At 28.8% G+C, this 25097-nt stretch overlaps 2 protein-coding genes across 7 annotated transcripts in view; one reads left to right on the plus strand and one right to left on the minus strand.

Moving 5' to 3' along the window:
* The window catches only part of Sap47 (Synapse-associated protein 47kD), a 210735-nt gene extending 187215 nt beyond the window's left edge, over positions 1-23520 (minus strand). For 5 of the 6 annotated variants that reach the window (XM_065506310.1, XM_065506328.1, XM_065506293.1 and 2 more), the window contains exons 1-2: positions 23367-23520; positions 16630-17053 (exon numbers count right to left, since the gene is read on the minus strand). In XM_065506310.1, coding sequence (XP_065362382.1) covers positions 16630-16820 — 191 coding nt within the window. In that variant the 5' untranslated portion in view covers positions 16821-17053; positions 23367-23520. Of the gene's footprint in view, positions 1-16629; positions 17068-17740; positions 18136-23366 lie in introns of those variants that run through there. The other variant, XM_065506337.1, reaches the window with a different exon arrangement.
* Positions 23521-23851: 331 nt separating this feature from the next.
* Positions 23852-24768, plus strand: blp (mitochondrial import inner membrane translocase subunit Tim16). Its single transcript, XM_065498322.1, has 2 exons — positions 23852-24133; positions 24193-24768. Exons 1-2 carry the CDS (start codon positions 23971-23973, stop codon positions 24444-24446), a joined length of 417 nt encoding a protein of 138 aa, XP_065354394.1. The 5' UTR covers positions 23852-23970; the 3' UTR covers positions 24447-24768.
* Positions 24769-25097: the final 329 nt, after the last annotated feature.

Raw genomic sequence — 25097 nt, forward strand, 5'->3', positions numbered from 1 at the left:
AGGAGTGAGATCGAAAAAACCTTTACACACGTTTTTCCTTAAAACTTTTAATCCAAGTATTATCATGTTGAGTAGATAATTTTTGTAGAATACACTTATAGTCCAGCTGGTCTGAATTTTTTTTACAGTGGGTCAAAGTTTTAATTTTTTGATCGAAGGTAGCATTATACTGACTGAAAAAAATTATGTAAGTTAATATCTGAGAGAATTCTAATTGTCAGAGTTATATTGTGGAATTTTATAGGGATCATATTTGTGGCAGATCTAGCAAAATTGCACCGACATCTCGGGTCTCACCTTTTTTAAAAATATGTCCAAAATTCCAAATATGAACCGAATGAGTTGAAATTTAAAATATAAATAGTCCTTAAGGAGATCTACAAAATATACAGCGGTGGCCAGGAATTTTTTTTTTTTTTTTTTTTTTTTTTTTTTATTTATTTATTTTATTGATGATCCCAATGTTACAAGACAAAAATCTTATAAATACAACATTAGTCATTATAAATGGCAAATTTTAATATAAGTTATTAATTTTCTTATCAATAAAAATAAAATTATAATAATAATAATAATAATAAAATAATAATAATGTACTGCACAGCAGTTAAAAACATAAAGAAACATAAAAACAAAAAAAAAACATGAAAATAGTACAATGTGCTAGTTAAATAATATTCTAAATTAATTTCGTTATAAAATGGATTTAAAATATAGAAAAAGTTTATTCTTAAAAGATGTTGCGTTAGAAATAACATGATAATTGTATGGTAATGAGTTCCAAAGTCTAGTTGCGTATATAAAAAAGTGTCTCTCAGAGAGTAGTCTATTATAGACAAATGGCACAAGAAGATTATTTCGGTTAGATCTAGTGAATTTGAGTTTGTCGAAAATATATTCTGGCTCCTTAGTAAAGATCAGTTTGTGAATTAATAATAATGTTCTGAATTTCAAGTAATTATCAAAGGACATTCCATATATTCGGTTAGCATGAATAGCATGAATAGAATTTAGGACAAAAATTGTTTGCTAAATTCCACGTGATTGTCAATTATTTTTTCAAATATTTCCACAAATATGTATGCATGAGGACTTTTTTAACACACAAGTGTCTTTTATTCGACTGTGTCAATTCATACATATTCACCACGAACTCATAACATTTTTCTACAACTTGACCAAAACATTTTTTTTTTAATAAACATATTTTCTCACATTTATATTATTATATTTTTATTATTATAAAATATTCGGACTAAATTTCGTATTTTTAATTCCATTAGTTTCGGTCATATCCTGTTATTAACAGCGGATGTTCGCTGAGGTGGTTCAACGTATTTCCACATATCTTTGTCCATATATGTTTTACGATTTTTCCAAACATTTTTCAGAAACTAGAAACATTAATAATAAATTTCATACCCAGAGGTCCTTTTATTTTGGCTCTATTGCACTTAAAATTCAGTTGATGAAAAAAATTCAAGTATTTGTCTTAAATTGGTGGCCACCACTGTATGTATACATATGTAAGTTAACTCTTTTAGTTCAAGAGATAAGTTTATTTCTGGATTTTTGGAGATATTTTTAAAAATGTGAGACACGATATGGTGTGTAATTTTGCTAATTAAGCGTAAAGGGCTTTATTTATAACTTTTATGTCTTTGGTGACCCCCACTGAAATTTTACGGAAAAAAAATTCGTAGAATATTTTAATCCTTAAAAGTTCTTTTTGAAAGGACTTTTTTCGATTTTGTCGAAAAAGGGGTCAAAATGACTCCTAAAGAGAGGAGATCTTCCACAAAAATTATTCCCATAAAATTCCACAATATAATTCTTTCAGTTAGTATAATGACACCTTCGATCAAAAAATTAAAACTTTGACCCACTGTAAAAAAAAAATCAGACCAGCTGGACTATAAGTTTGTTCTACAAAAATTATCTACTCAACATGCCCTTTCAGAATTATAGGGTCGCTAGTCTGTTCCAAAAATGTTGTTGGACAGTGTTATTAAATATTTTCAACAAAACTCAACTTGGTCCTAGAAAAAGTTGGCCAAACAATCAAAGGTCTGCAGTCAAACTGATTCCAATGTTATTAAACAGTATCGGGAGAACTTGTCCGTTGATAGAAAACCTGGTTCGGGTAGAATAAATGGTCCACAATAAATAGAAAGCATTTTCAAAAGAGCTCCCAACACTTCCGGTAGGAAAGCAGTCCGGTTAGTTCAGTACTCGAACTATTTGGTATGAAAAGTTAAGGCCAATGCAGGTTTAAAAACATACAAGTCTCAAAAAGTTCCTCTGCTAAAAAGGTCAAAGACTGAGCACAGAAATTGAAGTCAAATTTTATACCAAAATGAATTATTATACCATAATGAATGACGAAACGTATGTTTTGGAAAATTTTTCGCAGCTTCTGGGTAAATATTTTTAGGTTGCTGATGCTCGAGGGTATGTTGTAGGACTCAAAAGCAGACAATTTTCCCAAAAATTACTTTGTATGGCAAGCAATCTGCAGTTGCGGCAAAAGTAGCCAAACATTTGTTACAAAGAGCTCTATAAATACGGAGGAATGTTTACAAAAGAGGATGCATCCATTCATAAGTCTTCTTAATGCGTCCACTTAATTTTGGCCTGATTTGAAATCCTGCCACAATGGTAAGCAAGGTCTTGAGTGGTAAAAGAACAATAATCTGGTATTTGTACAAAGAAAGGCAAATCCTCCAAACTGCCTGGAGCTAAGGCCAGTGGAGAGATATTGGGATCTTGTTAAAAGATAATTGAAGAGCACAAAAAAGGTGTCCAAAACTGTGGTAGATTTTAAACGAAGATGCACTAAGTGGTCGAATAAAGTGACAGAAAGCTTTATAAAAACATTAATGAAAGGGTTTCCGGAAAAGGTTAAAAAAATTCATCACTAGTGATTAGAACTATAAAAATAATATTTTTTGTAAGTTGTAATAATAATTTCAAAACTGTAGGTTTAGTGGTTTCTTTTTTATTAATATTTATTTATGTTAAGATTTTTTCAATCTCACTTCTTATGTTAGCAGTTTCATAGGAAATTAAAAACTAAAAGTTTCAAAAAGTGTTTCTCTCTATTAAAGGTAACTTTAAACAAAACCCAGCTAACGATATTTTCCTTTATCTCTTTGTTTTTTGGCATTATTTACAGTTTAGTTTATTTTTTTTATTATTTGAGTTTCCCTTACATTTTACCATTTGTTTATTTACAATTTTGGAACTTTGTTTTTTTTTTTGCTAAACGAAAGAATTTAATATGTCCTTGGGGAAATATTAATTTTGTGATTTAGCATTAGACCCTTTTACTCAGTTTTGGTTATAGACCCAAAAACAAGTAACAAGTACATTCACATACCTAAATACATACAAGTATATAATAAGTCTCCAAAGAGTTTTAAATATAAGTGACTCCATTACCTTGCAAAAAAAAATAATCCAAAAAGAAATGAAATATTTGTAATAAAAGAAATCCAAATATGTGGGGTAAGGGGTCTAGATTCTATTTCTAAAACCCACAACTTTAACCACACAAAACAAAAGAAAACAATGAGCAGCTAATAATGAACGTGTTAAATTTTTACCACAATCACTTTCATACACATGCATTATTTCATTCATTCATTTATGTGAATGTACGTACGTGTTACCTTTAATTATATTAAAATCTAAACAAATTGTTTATATTATTTACACTTGTTTCTTTTTTTTTGATTCTTTTTTTTGAGTTTTAATTTATTTATTTTTATTATTATTTTTTGTTCGTTTTGTTTATTTCTGCAGGTGAAAAAGGCCAAATGGTTATAAAATAAAGCCAAGGTCAATAATAAGTCATGTAAGAAGGATTTATATATAAAACTGTTCTCTTGGACAGATTTTAAAAGAGTGTAATCATTGAGTATTTATAGTATCTAGAATTAATTAAATGCCTTAAAGTATGCAGCATTTTGTGCCTTAACACATCTGCATAGTTTTAAATGAAGGTTGAATAACGATTAACGGCGAAACGTTTAAAAGGTAATGGTAAAGCTAATTTAGATTATTTCGGTAGTTTAAATTAATTCGTTAACGATATTTTACCTTTAATGGTATTTGCTGTTATATCGGTAACGATAATTTCGATCTGACTTAAGTTTTTTAATAAATAAATACACAAAAATTAAAAATAAGTTGCCGAAGTTGGTATTATATTACATTTTAACTCCTGTAGGTTACAATAAACTCATTAACGGATAACAAAAAATTTTAATGAGTTTTAATATATATTTAGCGGTATTATAGTAACGATATTTGAGCTGAACAATTTATTATAATCCATGTTCTCTTTATGCCAACCTCTGATTAAGATTCATTAAATCTGCTATCAAATACTAAATTCTAAATAATTAATTAATAAACTCTTTAAAAATTCTGTTTATTTAATACATTATCATTACATTTTTTAACATTTCTGCAGACATAAGCGGTGGCAAAGAAAAAATGCAAATAGAAATTGCATTTTTAAACAAAAAAAAGACCTATAAAGAGCCTCCTTCCTTTGAAAAGAACAGAAACAAAAGTATGAATGAATGAATATTACAAAAGTTGAAATGAAATTGCTACAAGAAAACAAAATTAAGCTTAACATGCAAGGTTATATTTATTTAGGATAAAAAAATAAACATAAATAATAGAAATTTTTAAAACAATTTGTTAAATGAACAAAAACAAACACACAAATTATTTAAATACACAAATTATCATATGTAAAATTATATCGAGGGTCTATATTCAAAACCCTCTATCTTAGAAAACCCAAGTTTATATCGCTTATTTATAAAGAATATTGAATTCATTCATACATACAATTTACTTTTCAAATTTTGCATTATTGGCAAATTTATTAAAGACTAGCTGACCGCCCGGCTTCGCACGGTAGCTATTTACTAGGGTATTCAATCGATTAACCGATTAATTTTGGACGGTTAACTGTTCGAATAATTTAAAATTGCCGATTTTCAAATAACAAATAAACCGATTAATTTGTTTCGATTAACCGCTTAACCGAAATTCCTTTTTTTTTGCACTTTAACATATTTTTTTTTGTATTTATTTTTCCAATTCAATTACAAATTTCAAATTAAAATATATATTTTTTCGAACATCCAAGAATAATGTTTAGTGAGAATAACAACTGACATATTTTATTTACATGTATTTAAAACTTTGTTTTCATTTACATGTACAGAACTTAACGAAACTAAACGAAACTATCAAAAGTATTCAATATCTAAAGCAATCAAAAAAGGACACCAATGATATGCCTAGAAAAAAACTAAAAAAAAAAAACTGATATATTGAATATTCTTCATTATGCTTTCGATTTTTCCAACATCTACAATCAGCGAAAGAGTTTTTTCCCAAGTCAAAAAAAAATTAAATTATATTCTTTTTATAAACGATTATTTCAGAAGATCTCACTAAAAAAACTCAAATGTGTATACAAAAAGGATCTCAAATACCATATTTGATATTATTTTTTGGATGAATTGTTACGTGTTGTTTGTTATTTTGTTTTTGTACACAAAATTAGAGGTTGTATTTTCAATTTAAAATTAAAATAGATATTATTCGGTTAATCGAATAATTTTAAATTAACCGATTATTAACCGAATAAATTTAAACCCAGATTAATGATTTGATCGGTTAACCGATTAAACCAGAAACCCGATTAATTGAATACCTTACTATTTACTAATATTAGTTCTTCAAGTTCCCCCAAAAATGTTCTCTTATTAAGAAGAGAAGTGAAAAGGAGATTAAAAACTTTCCGAATTATTCTTTTTTTTCTTTACAAACCATCTCCTGAAAATTTCGAATCGAATAAAAAAAATCAGCCAAATCGCTCCAACCGTTCTCACGTGTTGCCATTACATACATGGACTATTTAATTTATATATATATAGATATAAGGAGTGAAATAGAAATAATATTAACAAAAAAGAAACGACTAAACCAACAGTTTTGATTTATTTTTTATTTGATAGAAATTATTATTACAACTTACAAAATATATCTATCACACTTTTGGACACCTTTTTTGTGCTATTCAATTCTCTTTTAACAAGAGCCCAATATCTTTCCACTGGCTTTAGCTCTAGGCAGTTTGGAGGTTTTTCCTCTCTTTGTATAAATACCAAAATATTGTTCATGTACCATTAAAGACCTTGCTTAAAATAGTGACAGGATGCCAAATCAGTCCAATAAGTGGACACATTAAGAAGTCTTATGAATGGAAGCACTCTCTTTTATAAACATTTCTTGATGTAAATTTCGGTATTTATAAAGCACTTTGTAACAAATGTTTGGCTTCAGCATATTGCTTGCCACACCAAGAACTTTTTGAGAAAATGTTCTGCTTTTGGGTCCTAAACTTTTCTACAACATTCCCTCGAGAATCAGCAACATAAAAATATTGACCGTGAAGCTGCAAAAACATACGTTTCGTCATCCATTATGCAGCAGGTATATTTTTTTATACCCATCACTTTCGTGAGAAGGGTATATATAAGTTTGTCATTCCATTTGTAATTTCCACAATATAATTTTCCGACCCTATAAAGTATATACACTGCCGCTCACTTGATTTGGTTCATACATTTTTTAATTTTTACTCCAATTTCTCTTAAAATATACCTCAAGAGAACAATTCATTTAAACTAAAATTGAGAGACCTATTGTATAATAATAATTTAGAATAAAAAAATTAACGGTAAAATTAACAGTTTTTGTTATTTTTTGCTTTTATATAAAAATGCAGTAAAAGCACATGTAAATTTTAGCTCACTTGATTAGGTTCATTACGAATAAAATCAGTTTACCTTTGACAATAGCTAAAATTTAATTTTTTTTTTCGTGGTTGTCAATATTTGTAATATTAAAATAATAAAAAAAATTTAAATGGGACGCAAAGAAAAAGGCAAAATTAAGGCATTTATTGAATGTGGCTTAAGTCATAGGAATATTGCAAAACAAATTGGTGGAAGTCAAAATGTTGTGAGTAATTTTATTAGAAACCAGTCTGATTACGGAAAAAACATGAAAGGACGTACGCATAGAGTCACAACAAAATCGGACAGAAGAGCTATCATAAGAGCTGCCTCCAATTCTAGTAATTCTGCTGCAAAAATTAAGCAAAAAACGGGTGTTACAGCAAGTCTAGCAACTGTAAAACGTATTATACGAAGTGCTAAGCATTTAAAAAGATTAAAAATTAAGAAAAAGCCACCTCTAAATGCCACTAGTAGATCAAAACGACTTCAGTTTGGCCGTGAACACATGTCTTATAAAAAGGAATGGCAACGTATTGTGTTTTCGGATGAAAAGAAATTTAATTTAGATGGTTATAATTATTATTTCCATGATTTGCGAAAAGAAGAAAGTTATCTGAGTCGTCTGCATAGCTGTGAGGGTAGTGTGATGGTGTGGGGTGCAATTTCATACTATGCGACATGTGAGCTTCAATTTCTATCATCTAGAATGAACGCGAATAATTACAAATCCGTTCCCCATTTTTCTACAGTCTTTGGACCCATTCCATGGATATTTCAACAAGATAATGCCCCGATCCACACTGCAAGAGTTGTAAAAGAATGGATACGAAGCCAAAACGTTAATATTTTGGAGTGGCCACCATACTCTCCTGACCTGAATATTATAGAAAATGTTTGGGGATTACTTTCTCGCAAAGTGTATGAGTCGGGCAGACAATATGAAACTAAAGAAGCCTTAATTGAAGGAATAAAAAAATCATGGGCCGAAATTGCCTTACCATTAATAGAAACACTTTATAACTCCCTACCAAATCGTATTTTTGAAGTAATATCGAAGGAGGATATACACATTATTAAATCTTTATAAAAATATTATAAAAAATCTTTAAAAATAAAAAAAATATATAAAAATTATTTGTTGTTGGTTTTTTTTTGGAATTAATGACGATGAACCTATTCAAATGAGCCAAAAAAATGATTATTGCTGCCATTTTAGCTGTTTTATTTATATATATTGCAATACTTTAAAATTTATAAATGCAATATTCCCAATTACTTTATTATTTTTATGGAAAAAATTAGTTTGAATGTGAAACAAGTTGTGAACCTATTCTAGTGAGCGGCAGTGTATATTCTGGATCCTTATAGATAGCGGAGTCGATTAAGCCATGTCCGTTTGTCTGTCGGTTGAAATCAATTTTCTGAAGAGCCCAGATATCTTCGGGATCCAAATCATCAATAATTCTCTCAGACATTCTTTAAAATCAGCAAAATCGGTCCACAAATGGCTGAGATATGAGGAAAAAACCAAGACAACATCGATTTTTAACTTATTTTTGACCTATATCTGGATTACTAAGTCATTAATATAGACAATATGGATATCTAATGATAGATATTTCAAAGACCTTTGCAACGACGTATATAAGACCATAGTAAGTTGGACCTACAATGGGTCAATATCGGAAAAAATATTTTTTAACCCGAATTTTTTTTTCACAAAAAAAAAAACAAAATTTTTTTTTTTAAATTTAAAAAAAATTCAATTTTAAAAAAAATATTTTAAAATAACAATTCAAAAAAACATTTTTTCCAAAGAATGAAAAAAAACAACTAAAAATATTTAAAAATTGTATTTTGAAGTATAATTTGGTGAAGGGTATATAAGATTCGGCTCAGCCGAATATAGTTCTCTTACTTGTTTTTTATAAAATTTGACTTCAATTTCCGTGCTCTATCTTTGGCCTCTAAATTTTTAGCATAGTTACTGTCAAGAACTTTTTGAGCCTTGTATGATTTTAAACCTGGCTTTGAATTTTCATACCAAATACTCCGAGTACTGAGCTTACCGGATGTGTTGCGAATGCTTTCTATTTATTGGCTTTAGAAACATCATGTGGACCACTCCTTCTACCTAAACCAGGTTTTCTATCAAAGGACAAGTTCTCCCGATACTGTTTAATAACATTGGAATCAGTTTGATGGCACACCTTTGATTGTTTGTCCAACTTTTTGTAGGACCAAGTTGGGTTTTGTTGAAAATATTTAATAATTTTGGTAAGAATTTTTTTCTCGTCACTCGTTTTAATCAGATTAACAACAAATGAACATAATTGACATTAAACATAATAAATGACATATTTTTCAAAGGAAACTTAAAAAAAAAAAATAAATAACACTTGGGTTCACATTTTAAAGGAAAAACGTGTGTTATGGTTTTTTCGATCTCACTCTTTAATATTTAGTTCTCAGAGTATGATAACCATAATCCAAGGAGAACAAACTATTTTTAAATATTACATCATAAAAATTATTGCTACAAACATATACTTAATTACTACAATTATATGAAGGGTAACTTAAACATATTCTGGTTACCGCAATCATATACATAATTACCAAGACCATAATATTTTTAAAAAACTTGAAAAACGTTGAAATAATATTTCTCTGCATATAGATACATATTCATTCTTATATAGTGTAAATTGTATATAAAATTACCACCAACCCTTTTTTTTGGTATTTTCTATTAAAAATGTTTAAAGCAGCAAAAAATAAAAGAAGAACGAACGAATTGTGTCAGACATAATGTCTGTTGTTTTCATTTCGAAAGTGCTTGAAAAAGCAACAACATAATTAGTTTTTCCAATATTTGTTATTTTATTTTTGCTACTTGAATACATACATAATTTCATTTTGCTTTTTCGCTTTTTACCCTGCCACAACACCACTCTTCATAGCAAATCGTACAATTCGTACATATAGAGGTCAAATATTATAAAACATGGTATTTCTTTCTTTCTTGCTGCTGCTGTTTTTTGTTAGTTAAATTGAATATTTCTTTCATTTCATTTTAGTTTCATCATTTTTTTGTTCTTTCGCTCTTTAAATTTCTCATTAACGAGAGCCAAATTCTTGATTCCTTTTATATTTCCTGTGAGTTTGCGTGCTACTACTCAAGTTGTTGAATTTAATCTTTTTATTTTTTTTTTGCTTTTTAACCATAAAACACAAAAACAATTCTTGTTTACAGATGTTCTTTATTTTGTGGAGAAAATGTATTTTATCAATAATGAAAATTGTATTTACAAGCCATAAGCACCATATGGAATTGTAAGCAATTCTATTGAATTTTATTTGAGAAAAAAATAAAAACAAATTTTAAGCACACTTAACACTTAATATTCAAATTTTGTTGAAAAAGGACTTTTGCATTTTAAATATGTTACTGTATTCCATACAGGATTTCATGAAATTGTATAGAGATAAAGAAAAGTTTTCATATTATTAATATTAAGCATACTGCTTAAAATTACTAGCAATTCAAAAAAATAAAAAATTAATAATGCCATTACTGTTAAGCATACTTTGTAAATACTGTTAACATTACTTAGAAGTAGTTTAGTAATAGCTTAACTCACAGTAAATTGTAACGCTTTATTATAAAGAATTATTATAATTCTCATTTAGTTACAAATATTTTACGTTTAAATATCTAAGTTTTCGTTAAAGTCGAGAGAACGGAAGCCGAAGAACGAAACAAGTCGTAGTAACTAACCCAGCTGATAACGACATCTTGATAATGAACTAGTATACCCTTCACCGTGAGTGTTAAGGGTATATATAAGTTTGTCATTACGATTGTAATTTTACATATTTCATTTGATATCCTTGATCTTTATATATAGCGGAGTCGATATAACTACGTATGTCTGTCTGTCTGTTGAAGTCAACTTTCCAAAGTCCCCAAATCACAAACATGCATGATTGATACAACAAATGTGTGAGATTTTTCGATTTTTTAACTTGTTTGATCTATATCTGGACTACTAAGTCATTAACACATTATGGATAGTAAATCATAGATATTTCAGAGACCTGTTCATAGAACCGACATCGGAACGTCAATGGGTCAAAATCGGAAGAAATATTATTTAACCCTTTTCTTTTTTCAAAAATTCCAATATGAACTTTCAAAGAAATAGCAAAATATTCGAACGTTCATTGTCAAACTGTTTCAACAGCCATTAAACCGAATAAGGAAGACTTAAACATAGAAATAAAACCTGGATCAGGAAGAAAAAAGGTCTAATACACAGAGAAAACAGATTCGTAATGGCAACCGAATTTGTTGCCAATCGAATGATTCTGCCTTGGTAAACGAATTTTACAGTTGTGAATACAAAATTTTAGAACTTGTAACAAAAATTTGGTTGCTTCAACTGAAATTCTTCATTATCAATTGATTTTCAGTTGCTAAAACCGAAAAATTCTATGTATGCAACCGAATCATTCGATTGGCAACAAATTCGGTTGCCATTACGAATCTGTTTTTTCTGTGTAGATATTGGTAAGACAAAAGAAGTCGAACAACTCTTTCGAAGAGCGCCGAACACTTCTATCACAAAAGCAGCTCTTAAAGTTAAATGCTCTGATTCTTTTGTTCGCAGAGTCAAAGCTAATGCTGGGTTAAAGTCGTATAAAGTTCCAGATCGCAATGCGGTAAAGAACTTAGAAGCGAACGAGAGAAAAGTAAAGGTAAAATTTTATAAAAAAAAAACACATGTTGTATGAATAGAATCTTATCAGACTTTTCACAACTTCAGGGTCAAGATTTTTATGTGTCTGATGGACGAGGTAATGTTAAAGAATAATACCGAACAAAAAAACAAACAAAATTCTCCAAGTAGTTTCTTGTGTGGCAAGCCATTTGCAGTTATGGCAAAAGAAGACAATAATTTGTGACATCAGGCACGATAAATACAGAAATATATATATTACAGAGTATCTACAAAAGCAGATATCTTCATATTACTGGACCGGGAGTCAGCGTCCGATCTTCGGCCTCTTGTAAAGAAATAATTAAAGAACACAGGAAAGGCATTCCAGGACATGTCCGATTTTAAGAGTAAGTGAGCACTCACATTATTTAAGAAATTTAAAATTTTATGAAAAATAAAAAACTTGAAAAATTCTTAACGAATTACATACATTTCAGCACTTCAAGAGTAGAAGCAAATGCGTATTTTGAATGATTGGGAGTTTTTTTTTTTAAATTTTTTACATAATGTCAATTCCTTGCAAAATAGTCAGACAAATGTCAGTTAAATAATTTTGAAAAATTTCTAAAATAATTATGATTAAATTAAAAAGTTATTCGGGAATACAAAATTAATATTTTAGTAAGATTTAGTTTTCAATTGCTAAATACCCATTTTATTGATAAATTCACTGAAATTTATTGGGTATATTTTCTACCCAATTGTCCCAAAAATAATATTCAGTGATATTCTTTGAATTATTACAGATTAATTATAATAAATTAACTTAAACAAGTATCAATCGATTTCTCAGAAGAACAATTATAATTTTAAAACTTTAACTATTTAATTGTTAGTATAATTTAAAAATTTCTATCTGCTGGGAACTCTATTCATGAAATACTCAGAAATCCTGAAAACGTCCTTTTATCCTGGGACATATAATTCCAATAAGCATTTTTCGGGGGAAATATAATCCCAATCAGTGTTCTTGATGGGTGATTCGAAATTAAAAAAATAAATAAATAATAAACATCAGCATATTATTAAATTTAGATGAAAGTACACATTTATTTGCTTATTTATAGCATTTTGTAAATGTAATTAGGGATGTAACTAGGGTATTCAATTAATCCGGTTTCTGGTTTAATCGGTTAATTGAGCAAATAATAAATCGATTAACCGAATAATTTTATTTAAATTTTCAACTGACAATAAAACCACGAATTTTGTGTACTTATTTAAGTATTTTATTAACAAAAAGAACAAAAACATAACAATTCAACCAAAAAATAAATAATGTTCTTTAATTTTAATAAAACTCGAGTTGGAAAAAACTCTCTCGCTGATTGTAGATGTTGGAGAAATCCAAAGTATAGCATGATAAAGAATATCCAATATCTCTTTTTTTTAGTTTTTTCTAAGCATACAAACTACTCCATTATACCATTGGAGTCCTTTTTGATTTTTTTTTAAATTTTGAATACTTTTAATGATTTCGATAAGTTATGATTAAAGACTCGTTTCAGTAGTGTCTTCAGTTTCGTCTATTGTCATGTTCTCATCCGACAAATACATGTAAACTAAATATGTCAGTTGTTATACTCACTAAACATGTTTCTTGGATGTTCGAAAAAATATATAATTGTACTTTGACTTTTGTATTTGAATTAAAATGGAAAAATAGATACAAAAAAATATATAAAAGTGCCAAAAAAATAAATTTCGGTTAATCGACACAAATTAATCGGTTTATTTGTTATTTGAAAATTGTCAATTTTGAATTATCCGAACAGTTAACCGAACAAAATTAATCGGTTAACCGATTAACGGTTAATCGATTCAATACCCTAGATGTAACATTAAGAATTGTTGCAGCCTGAGCATATCATCTTTGTACACTTTGGAGAAAGTCGAGAAATATGTGGACCCTCTGATATGAAAAAACTGGAGCACGGTGGGTAAAATTATTGAAAATTTAATTTTCAAATACGAGTATCTCCTAAGCTATAAGAGAAATTGATAGATACGATAAAGTTTTTTATAGTGCTTGACGAGGAGATTCTTTATGTGTATTTTTTTTGAAATCGGAATCCAAACGATGATTGAGTCGATTTAAAAATTTAACATACCCGAGGTAACCTACTTTAGGATCCCATGGCCACGCCCTTTGTGTCCATGACTCCAAACTTGAACTCGACAAGACTTCGTCAATGCGAATGTTAACTATCATTCAAATTGGACTAAGCGTTTAGAAGTTACAGATTTATTTGCCTCAAATTATTTTCTATACCACTGTCGTCTTCCAAACCGCTCAAATTTCAACAATGTTGTGAAATTCATCGTCAGGCTGCATGAATACGCTGACATGTTTATTAAAATATTATAACGATTTCTTAAACATGGTTTAGGCTATATTTAGATAAGAAATTGCATTGAAAATAAAAAAAATACGAAAGTTTGAAATTTTCTGGGACGTATTATTATTTCGGGGCGAAAGGTTTAACGTCATAATCTTTAAGCCTTTGTCTGACGATCTGCCTCTTAAAATCATCAAAATATAGATTTTGCTGTAAAGTGGTATTCAACCTTAATTTTCATCTCGTAATAAATGACCGTGGAGTGGGGTAACTGTGTAAGTGAAGTTACAAAATCTTTCGGTAAGGATATCTCTTTCAAATCGAAATTGCAATGAAAACAAGTCAGAGAGCCACATTCCACTGTGCCGATTCTTATATCGGCAAGAATTCTCTGAGTTAGAAGGTGTCAAAACTTTACATTTTGGGCAAACTGATGGTTTTTCTCATCCATGTAACTTATTACCTATTGTTCTTAACAAAATGTATCCCAAATAGTTTAGATAGCTATTTATTCAATCTTTCAAAAAGGAAAATGTAAAAAAAATTTTAAATTTTAAAATTAAAAAAATCAAACATTTTTTTACTTTTTTCTCAATATCAAATACTTTGTTGAGTTTTTGAAAGCTTAGGTCTTTTCCTTTAATCGCCGAGTGGGATGCGAGTGGGATATCTATCAAAATAAATGTTTTGTAACTCAAGAAATACAATTTTTGACTTTTTTTTGCAAAATCAAAAACTTTTTTTTAAAATGGGCCCAAAATAAAGCTAAAGTTTTTTTACTTTAAGACCTTTTTCCGATTTTGACCCATTGTAGGTCCAACGTTATATAAGTCGCTGAAAAGGCTTTAGAAATATTTCTCCTTAGATATCCATATTGTCAATATTAACGATTTAGTAGTCCAGATATAAGTAAAAAATATGTCAAAAATCAAGGTACTCGAGGTTTTTTGCCATTTGTGGGTCGATTATCTCTAGCTTATATATTGATTGGAGTTTCGGAAAGTTGATTTCAACATACAGATACAGGGCTCCTCTATATATAACGATCCATAATATTTAAACTTTTTGAGACAATATATTGCCCATTGCCGAAAAAAAAATATTTTTTATTAAAAATATGCATTTTGAAGTAAAATATAACAAAATATGCATTATCAATGAAATATGCAAAAATATGCTTTAACAAATTGATGACATTTAACAGCAAAATGTGTGGTTCGGATGGTCTTTGGACGTTCGTCCCTAGGTTATAACTCTTAATTTGAAAGGTACTTGGAGGTGGAAATTTACAACTTGTAAAACAGACTCGCCTACTTTCTTATATTATTAAGATTAAAACCAAGTATATAGTTCCTTTAAACATTATATGGAAAGGACCATTGAATTAAAAAACTAATTAATTTTATTTTAATTACAATAACAAAACATATTTAAAAAATATTGTCATCAATACCAAAATGTTAGTTCTTTATAAATTAAGCAAAAATGTCCATGATGTTTAAATAATTATAAGAACCTTTGAGTTTGTTAAAATAATTATCAATTCTGTTTAACTTAAATGCTTTTAAATCTAAATATTTTTAAATATTAGAACGTTAGTATTTGTATTTAAAACTTTTTTTTGCTAAATATCATCTAAAGAATATTTTTTTCTTTAACTCTTTGCTACAAATTGTCATGTAATTTAGACATTTATCTTCTTACATAGTTGAGTGCAGAAGATAATTAGTTTTTACAACTTAATTAAAAAGTTTGTGTTGATGTTGCGTGACTTGACCTACATAAATAAACTTATAATATTAAATTAGAAAATTCAATTACAAATGGGTCAAAGAAAAAAAAAAACAATAAAACTTTATTTGCCACAATATGTAGAGCAAATCAATTTAGAGTTTGCATAATTATGAGTGTATGTTACAATATTTAAAAATCAATTAAATAAATATTTAAAATCAGTTAAAAAAAATTTAGTTTTTTATTTTTTATTCAAATTTGTAAGCATTTTTTGAAATGCTAAAATAGCTGTATTAATTAAGATATTAAACAAGAAAATAATTGTCTTGCTAAAACAATAACTTATTTCTTTTCAAAAATTGTCTTTTCACATCTATGTTACCAAGTCATTAAATCCTTTTTATTCTATTTATTTAAGGAAAAAACTTAGAAATTATCAAGGCAATTGTGAGTGGAAAGCAAGATATTGGTCTAGTTTTTCTTTCTTTTTTTTTTGTTGTTCATTTCTGAAAAAAGTAAAATTGAACAATTTTAATAAATCACGTGTAGATTATAAAAAAAAAGTTCTAGGTTATATGTACACACATAGTATCCTTGAAGAGAGATATAAGAAAAAGATAATATAACAAAAAATGAGCACACATGACACAGGATAAGAGAGAACATGGAAACACTCTCTAGCTCTCAGAGACCGCACTCATATTGATAGAGAAAGAGAGAAGAGAGAGAGAGAGTTTAACCAAAATATACTATATCAATGGAATTTATTGACTAAAAGTATAATGGAATGAAATACAAATACTATCACGTGTGCTAGGAAAGAAATTTATACCAAAAAAAAAATACACGAAGTCGTAACTAAATTACGATTGATAAGAAACGAACACTGATACTGAAAAAAAAGGAGAAATACAAAAAGGAAAAAAAAATTTAACTTACCTCTTAGCACCCTCTTCACCTTCAGGCAATTCACCACCAGCTGTTGATGCTGCTGTAGCATCATGATGATCTGAAGGGGCTGCTGTGGTTGCAGTTTCTTGTGTATTGGCAGCGGGTACTTCTTCATCACCTTGGCCACCTTTCACAGCACCCACCAATGAAGTAAATTGATTTGTAATATTCGAAAACATATTGTTGCTTTTGCTTTTGGTTTTAGTTGAAGTTTCTTATTTTTGTTTAATAATTTATTAGGATTTTCCTTTGTTTTCTTTTTTTTTTACAAAATTGCTTGCACTGTGTTTATAATTTTATAATTTTGAATATATCTGGTTTGTGTGGTTATGTATTTGTTCAAATTTAAATACAACACTGGTTACTACTACACGTTTTAACACAATAACACACTTAACGGTTTTTGCTTTAGCTGTTTTAACGTTACTTTAATATATATTTGGTTGTTTTAAGGTTATGTAGTACGTTTTGGAATATGCAAGTTAATGTTGGGAAATAGACGGAAAGGGATATAGAGAGTTTGTGTAAGACAGAGAGAGAGAGAGAAATAAATAAAAAGAGAATTACTAGAAATATTTGTCAAAACAAGAGCAGAGAGAGAGAGAGTTACTGTTAAATTCAAACGAATCTTAAATATAACGGTAACGATTCAAAAAACGAAAGCTCACGATTTGTATGGATAACACTTTTTTTCTTTGTTCTTTTTTTTGAGAAAAAGGGGTTGTTACGTTGATTTCCAATTATATTTTACAACTTTTTTTTGTATGTTTAATATTTTCTTAACAAAATTTTAGCAAATTTTTATTTACAATTTCAAAATTATATAATAATCTTTAGAAAATATACACTTTATCATACAAAAATGTGTTTAAAAAAGTTGTTAAATCTATATAATCTATACTAAATAAAAACTGGCTTGAAAATATGTTGCGAAAAAATCAATATTTTACAATATTTTATTTTGTGGCAGAAAGAAAAAAAAAACAACAAAATTACGTTGTATATACTTTTATTTTACTTTTACTGTGAATTCTCAATTTATATAACAAACGTTTGGTTTCCTTTACTCTAGAGATTTGAATTTTATATAATTTTTTACTTGTATAGTATTGTAATTTCAATAGTTTCACTTTTTTTTCTTTTGAATTGTACTTTTTTGCCTTTTCAATAAAGTTAGTTAGGTTTTTTTCTTTTTAACTGTGTCTTCCTGCTTTGAATGTCCTCGGAGAACTGTTTCTAGTCGTTTAGAAAACTCTTTTCAAATAGCTTTACAAAAGCGAATTGATTGCTTTTTTTATTTCTTTCTTTAGTTCGTGTTTTTTTTTACTTTTTGTTTCATTTGCTGTTGTTCTTTTCTCATCAAACCATAGTTTCACCACCGCCTACCAAGAAAGTCACCCACTGGAATGTATATCGATTTCGTAGTACTCAGCAACGTACAATATGTGGTACGCAGGACTTTTAAACAAATGCAATTGAAAGAGTTTAAGAAAAAGGATGTAAAGTGAATGAGTGCAAGAGGAATATGTTTAGATTATAAGCATGGATTAAATATATCAATTGTTTTGTTGGATGGGATTTTTGGGAAACATTTTAAGATATATGTATTCGAGGAAGTGTTGCTGACAGATCAGTGATTCTAGGATTTGAAATTTCGCTGAAACACAGCTCTAATTCTCTTCTTTGCAATATTCTTTAAGATAAAGATTAAAAACAATATTTTTGTTGAAAAAAAAATAGTTTGCTAAAAATTGGACCATTGCAATGCATTGCATGCAAAATGTGTATACTTACTAGGGTATTCATTCGACTAATGATCATTCGATTAATCGAATAATTTCTTACGAATAATTATTCGAACAATTTAAAATGGCCATTTTCGAATATCGAATAATTCGAACAATTGTATGTAGAATAATCGAATAAAACGAATAAATGTTCATATACATATATTTGAATTTATTAAATAGCTTAAAATTTTTCGTAATTTCAAATTTAAATAAGTAATCACCCCTATCGCGAATCAACATTTCACATGAAATATTTTCCCTTTTCCTTTTATCGTTCATCAACTTTGTTCACGTGAAAAAAATTCCCCTTGTTGTGAAATTTTTAGATGTAATTTTGTAAACATTAAACAGCTGTTACGAACAAAATCAACTATTGTGAATGTAAAGTTCATCATGATATTCCCGATAGCAATTTTCCCTTCGAGGGAAATGGATATTTCATGGGAACAAAATTTCACATGTTATTGCCGATAGGGGTGAATAATGACTCACAAAAATTGTATTGTTTCTTAAATTCGACAAATAACTAAAGACAAAGGGACTTGATCAATGTAGATGAGTGTTCCGATAGCTCCTTCTATAAATATATAAATATTACTGCAAGAAGTTACAATTCTAGAAACAAATCTTTCAAAATTTTTAACTTAGGACTTGAACCAATGAAAATAAAATATTTGTTATTTAGCTGGCGAAATATTAGAAGAATCGCAATTAATAATCAAAATATTAACTTAGATTAAAGTGGAGTTGAATGTGATGGAGAATGTGATTTTGAAACGGTCGTCGAAAGTAATATTGAGGATAACATTTATAATGATTACATTGAAATAAATGAAGGCCATGATCTTAAAATATATGTATATAAGTGATGTTATTAACCGCGTACGTAAGTGTTGCAAAATATCTAATAAATCGAATGATAAACACAAATATTGCAAACTAACGTTTTGTTGCATGAAAAACATGGAGTTCGTTTTCTACATGATTTTGAATATCGTTGAACATCTTTGTCTAACATGGAAATAAACTTTTTGCGTATTTGTAAATGCGTTAATCATGCACTCACTTCCTAACTTCAAAATAGCAATATTCACTGACAATGATATCAAACTTTGGACAGATTCCCTTTATTGTGTAATTCCCCAAGACCAATTTATTAAGCAAAGATTCGGCAATGTTGATAGAGCTTGATTTATAAATAATTTAGAAATAGTGAATAATTAATTTATTAAAGAATTAGTTACTAAATTTAAAACCCGAATTAAAGAAGGACATAAAAAATTTAATACGTTTATATTGTATTTGAATTCAAGATCATGTGCAACTAGCTCAAATTTTTTAAAGCATAGATCCAAACCGGAAACTAAAGGGTTTGCTAGTCAATTGTTTTGTAGATTGTTCGGGAGTTAATCGATCAGAATATTTCTGTTGAAATTTTAATGATGGACTTTGTTTTTGATTGACTTTTTTAACATTATCAATACTTGAATTGTTAACTTTAACGTTATTTTATGTTTTTCTTTAATAACAAAATATTAAAAAACGTACATCAAAACATCATTCTTTACTTTTTTAAAAAAAAATTAAATTATTCGAATAATTCGATTAATTTTAAACGTGTTATTCGAACAAGTTAAAATCTCTTATTCGAATTATTCGTTTTATTCGAACAAGAGAAAATTCGAATAATTCGAATACCCTAACACTTACATTTTAAATGTAGTTTATGAATTAAAAGAAAAAAGTTGGTATAATACATTATGCATCCAATATATGAAAACACATTAAAATTTTTCAAAGGAGTCAAGGTTTGTGGAGCTTCTGAAGAGTAAATATAGGCATTTTATATAAGTAGTATTTGATATTGATGAAAATCTAAGAACTTGAAGAATGGTATTTTAGTAAAATTAAATAATTTTGTAAATTTTTCGGACGTAATTTACCTTAAAAACTTAATCGGCAGAAATCGGTCCATTATATCACCTAGCCCCCATATAAATGTCGTACCGAAATTGGACAAATTTCAGTCCAAATTCTATATATACGGAATTCATGTCTCCAACTTGTATTACGATCGGTCCATAATTAGTCATAGCTCCCATATGAAAGCCTTGCTTCAGAAAATCACTTTAACGTGCATAAATCTCTAAAACATTTTATTATACGCATAAAATTCAACAGACATAACTTTCATATAGACATGATTTACACCACCTAATTCCATCTACTACTTCCGAAAATCACTCACGAATATAAATTATTGAAAATTTAAAAGATAAAAGTTTTTACTCATTTACTTAGTGCATAATAAGAATCTACACAACTGATTCTATATGTGGTCAAAATTTGGTGAAATTCTACTTCCACAAAGTGAGTCAAAAGATCAATTGAAATATTACTTTTTTTCTAGATGTCTACTAACACAAAAATTTTAAACTCAATTATTTCGAAATGGTAAACAAATTATACACTATGGTTTAATTAAGGGGACGATATGGTACTACTTGTCCACCAATTTTTTTTAAACAATTTATTTTAAATTGTTCATTTTGCATTGATTAATTAAAGAACAATTAAAACTTAGCATTGACCGTAACCCATCAACCTGCATAAATGTAAAGGCTCCTCTCATAGGGACTTCCGAACTTTGACAGTTAATAGCGGCTATATTGTTGATGCAACATCTATCGATTTTGTTGTCATTTATTCAGTTTATTTTGCCAAATCTAACAACACGTGCAAATAATAAAATTGTTTTATAAAAATTAATGTTCTGTTCAGCCAACATTCCGAGGCTCTTCTTCCATTTTACGGTGAAGCACTTTTCTGGATGAATGGGCAACTTCAGCAATAAAAATTGTCTAATTTGGCATGACACCAATCCAAATGAGAGCCAAGAGCCTCCAATGCATTCCGAAAATGTCACGGTTTGTTGAGGATTTTTGGTTGGCGATGTCATTATTTCATATTTATTTGAGATCGACACTGTCAATGGCGAGCCAAATTTGTTGTTCATGTGGTTTTAATTTAAAATTATTTGCTAATTAACACAATAATAACGTATAGTTCTCATTCTTAATCTAATTAGCAATATCATAAACATTGCATTAGAAATGCTCAGCCACTCTGCTACAGAAAGGTATTCTACGCAATCGTCCTTCAGAGGCTCTAAACACGATATTGCAACTACAATAGATCTTCACTTAATGAGTATATCTTCCTGCAGTGTGGTAAGACAAATTGCCTCTGCCTGCGGCAGACCCAGAACATATGAAAATGGAATCATATTGAATTTGGTTGCTTCGTTCATAAACTTCTCATTGCGTACGCCCCTCTCATATTTTGATAGGATATTCAAAGTTAGTTTTCCTTCCAGATGCGAATGGAGTGTTCGGGGTAATAAACTTGATTAATGGATATGAATTAAAAGTAAACACTGACGATTACAAGCTGAATTGTGGTTTGATCAACTCGGCTTAAGGTTCTCAATTAGTGTTCCACATAAATTTATATGCTTTCAGGAAATATTAGCGATCAGCGAGGCGCTTATGTCTCTTAAGTATTTCACTACGGATACGAAGATTAAATATGGGTTGATTAAAAGCGAACTCTTCGTGAAGCTGACTAGAATACAAATAGTTAAAATTTTTTTTAAATTTCAAAATTATTGAAGGATGGAAGGATCCGAGTCTCACATTCATTAAACTCCTAACTAGTTTTATAGTTGCTTAACGGAATTTGATGATTTTTAAAAACACAAACAAAAATCCAATATCGAAATTTATTTATTCTTTGTTAGTCACACTTTTTTCTAAAATTTATTTAAAAATATTTTCGATATTTCAGTATTGCAAAGCTGAATCTAAAACTAGAGGTGCTAAGTCTAAATTGCAAAAGCTTAATTAAAAGCTGGAAACTCATTTACACCCTAAATCACTAAAATCGAAAATATCTCCTAAAATTATTCGATCTCAAATGTTTTGATATCATTTTAAAGGGCTTAAATTAACAATTAGGATAGATACAGGCCTAAGTTTGGGCGAAGGTTTATTACCTCTATCGTATGACGAAAAGCGGGTTTGCATAATAAATTTCATCTTCCAAACATGCAGAGATACGATTTTAATTGTATGTATAACTTCTAAACTAAAAGAGAGCAGGAATAACAATTTACAGCATTAGTCTTAGAAACTGAAGCACTATTGATGCTTCATACATGCAAGACAAAAGCTGATATTGAAAATTGTATTACAGATATTTAAAAATCCAAAAGAAAGAAGTGTTTTTGGGTACTTCTTTTTTTGCTCAATACTGTTTCATTCCAAAAGCAATTGCAAAGATCAATCTTAAATCACAAAAATAGTTAGTTCATTGTTGGCACTTTCCAAACAGAGATGTACTTCTTGGCATTTCACAGTGGTTGTTTTCTAGTGAATGGTGTTTCTTTAGTGGAATTTACAGCACCCAAGTGCCAGGTACGCATGAGCACCAAAACTAACACAATGTTGTCTTTAAACATTGAACGAACTACACTATAAAATAATTGTTTAATTCGAAATGAGAAGCGTGGCAAATACTACAGATAAAATGAATCATTTGGAGATAAAATTGTTGCTAAAGGAAACACAAATATTTGTACATTTGGCAAAAGTTTGTAGATAAAACGTTTAGGATGGATGAAGTGTTAAAAAATGTATTTGTTAGTCTCCCAGCTGGTATAAAACAAATGCGTAAAACATTTTATTTGTTGGTCTTTTATTATTATAGAAAAATTCCAAAATCAGCAAGCTGGTATAAAACCAAAAATTTGTTATTTTTGCTTTTGGAAATTTTGTAGATTGTTGCTATTTCTTTCACAATTTATTATTGCTTTTATTCTTTTCTATACCACTATTATTCAATTATTTATCACTTTTTATTACGTTGTTAAAATACCTTTAATAAGTTTTACAATTTTGTTAAATTGTTTCTTTTTAATTATTTGCACTTTTTTGTTTACCAACTTTCCAACTGGATAAAATTCTGACACTTGTTCGTTTTTGAAGAAGAATTTTTGTTATTGTTGACACTTGTTTTGTTCTCAAATTCGTTGGTAAACATTCTGTATAAAGTGCCAGATCTATACAGATTGTTCAATCTGGCAGCACTTTATTATTTGTTCGTTGAACAGATCCGGCCACTCTCCGGATGACACCAACATGAGTACACACACACACCGTGCATTTCTTATGGGGACTGATTGGCCCATGACCACCCAATTATAGCTCGTAAAAACTTAATATAAAAAAAATAGGGTGGCTGATGTCAGCTGCTAGAGTTGAATAAAGCTGAAACAACTCTGTCTTTGTGCAACTTGGTAGCACTTTTCAAATCATATGTTAATTGTCAATTTGACGTTTTTCCTTTTAGGTTAGAAACGGTTGAATAATAATAAATTTCATGAATTTAGTGCTAAATTATTAAGAATATTGTAAGAAACTGAAAAATTTAATAAAAATAGTGTTTTACAATTATAAATCTAATTTGAAATAGTTAAAATATGGCCAAGTATTTAGCACAAATTATTGTTTTGGGCGGCCAAGCTATTGGCAAGGCATTTGCTAAAGCCCTAAGACAAGAAATAGCCGCTTCCCAAGAGGCTGCACGTCGTGGTGGTGGTGGACGTCAAGGAGAAAAGAGATCGGAAGCTAATGCTAGAACGGGTAAGTAATAAATAGTAAACTCAATACAAAACAACATAAATAATTAATTTCCTTTCCAGGCATGACTCTGGATGAGGCCAAACAAATTCTCAATCTTAACGATTTGGAAAATCTCGAACAAATCACCAAAAACTATGAACATTTATTCAACGTCAACGATAAGGCCAAAGGTGGTTCTTTTTACATACAATCTAAAGTTTATCGGGCAAAAGAACGTATCGATCAAGAACTGAAAGAGGCTATAGAAGCTCAACAAGCTAAAATAAAGAGACAAGAGGCCGCAGCATCGGGGAAAGATGATAAACAACGATGAGTGTTTTTAGTAATTTTTAGAATGTGCTTTAGTAATTTCTTGTTTTTTTTTTATAAATTTTATAAATTTAATTTCCTATTACAATTTTATTGTAAAAGTTAATACAAATTTATTATTATAAGATAAAAACACAAAACATTATAGACTTTCAAAGAGTGTATAGATGAGGAGTTGTATTGTGTTAGCAGGGAATCTATCATCTTTGTTTATAACTCGACTGTTTTGTAAATAAAATACAATTTTTTTTATAAGTTTTGCTTAAATTGCTTTATAAAATAAGTTTGATTTAAAATGTTATTAGCAAATAATGAACCGATTGTTGTTGAAAGAAAATACAGATACATATATTTCTCATAATAAGTTGGAGTTATTGATAATGGAACTTTATTGGGGTATTTATTATCGGGTCATAACGAAAGTGTTGTTGTTTACCAGTTAGTTTATTTTCGATGGCAAACATATTTTAGAGGAATTGTACAATTTGCAAGGTAGTATCAGTTGAACAACAATTCTAGCAGTAGTTAATGAAATTAACCCATTAATGGAAATTGGACCAAAATATTCGTATAATTTTTTATATCCAAATCATTTCGGTAACGTTATTTGATGTTATTTCAGAAACGTAATTTTATTAAAAATTATAATTTTTGT

This window comes from Calliphora vicina, chromosome 1 (assembly GCF_958450345.1).
Source record: "Calliphora vicina chromosome 1, idCalVici1.1, whole genome shotgun sequence".
NCBI lineage: Eukaryota > Metazoa > Arthropoda > Insecta > Diptera > Calliphoridae > Calliphora > Calliphora vicina.

Bases quoted from the DNA above. Each gene is read 5' to 3' on its own strand.
- blp (XM_065498322.1), top strand. From the start codon at position 23,971: ATGGCCAAGTATTTAGCACAAATTATTGTTTTGGGCGGCCAAGCTATT. The intron at 24,134-24,192 runs GTAAGTAATAAA...TTTCCTTTCCAG, and splicing joins GGAAGCTAATGCTAGAACGG to GCATGACTCTGGATGAGGCC.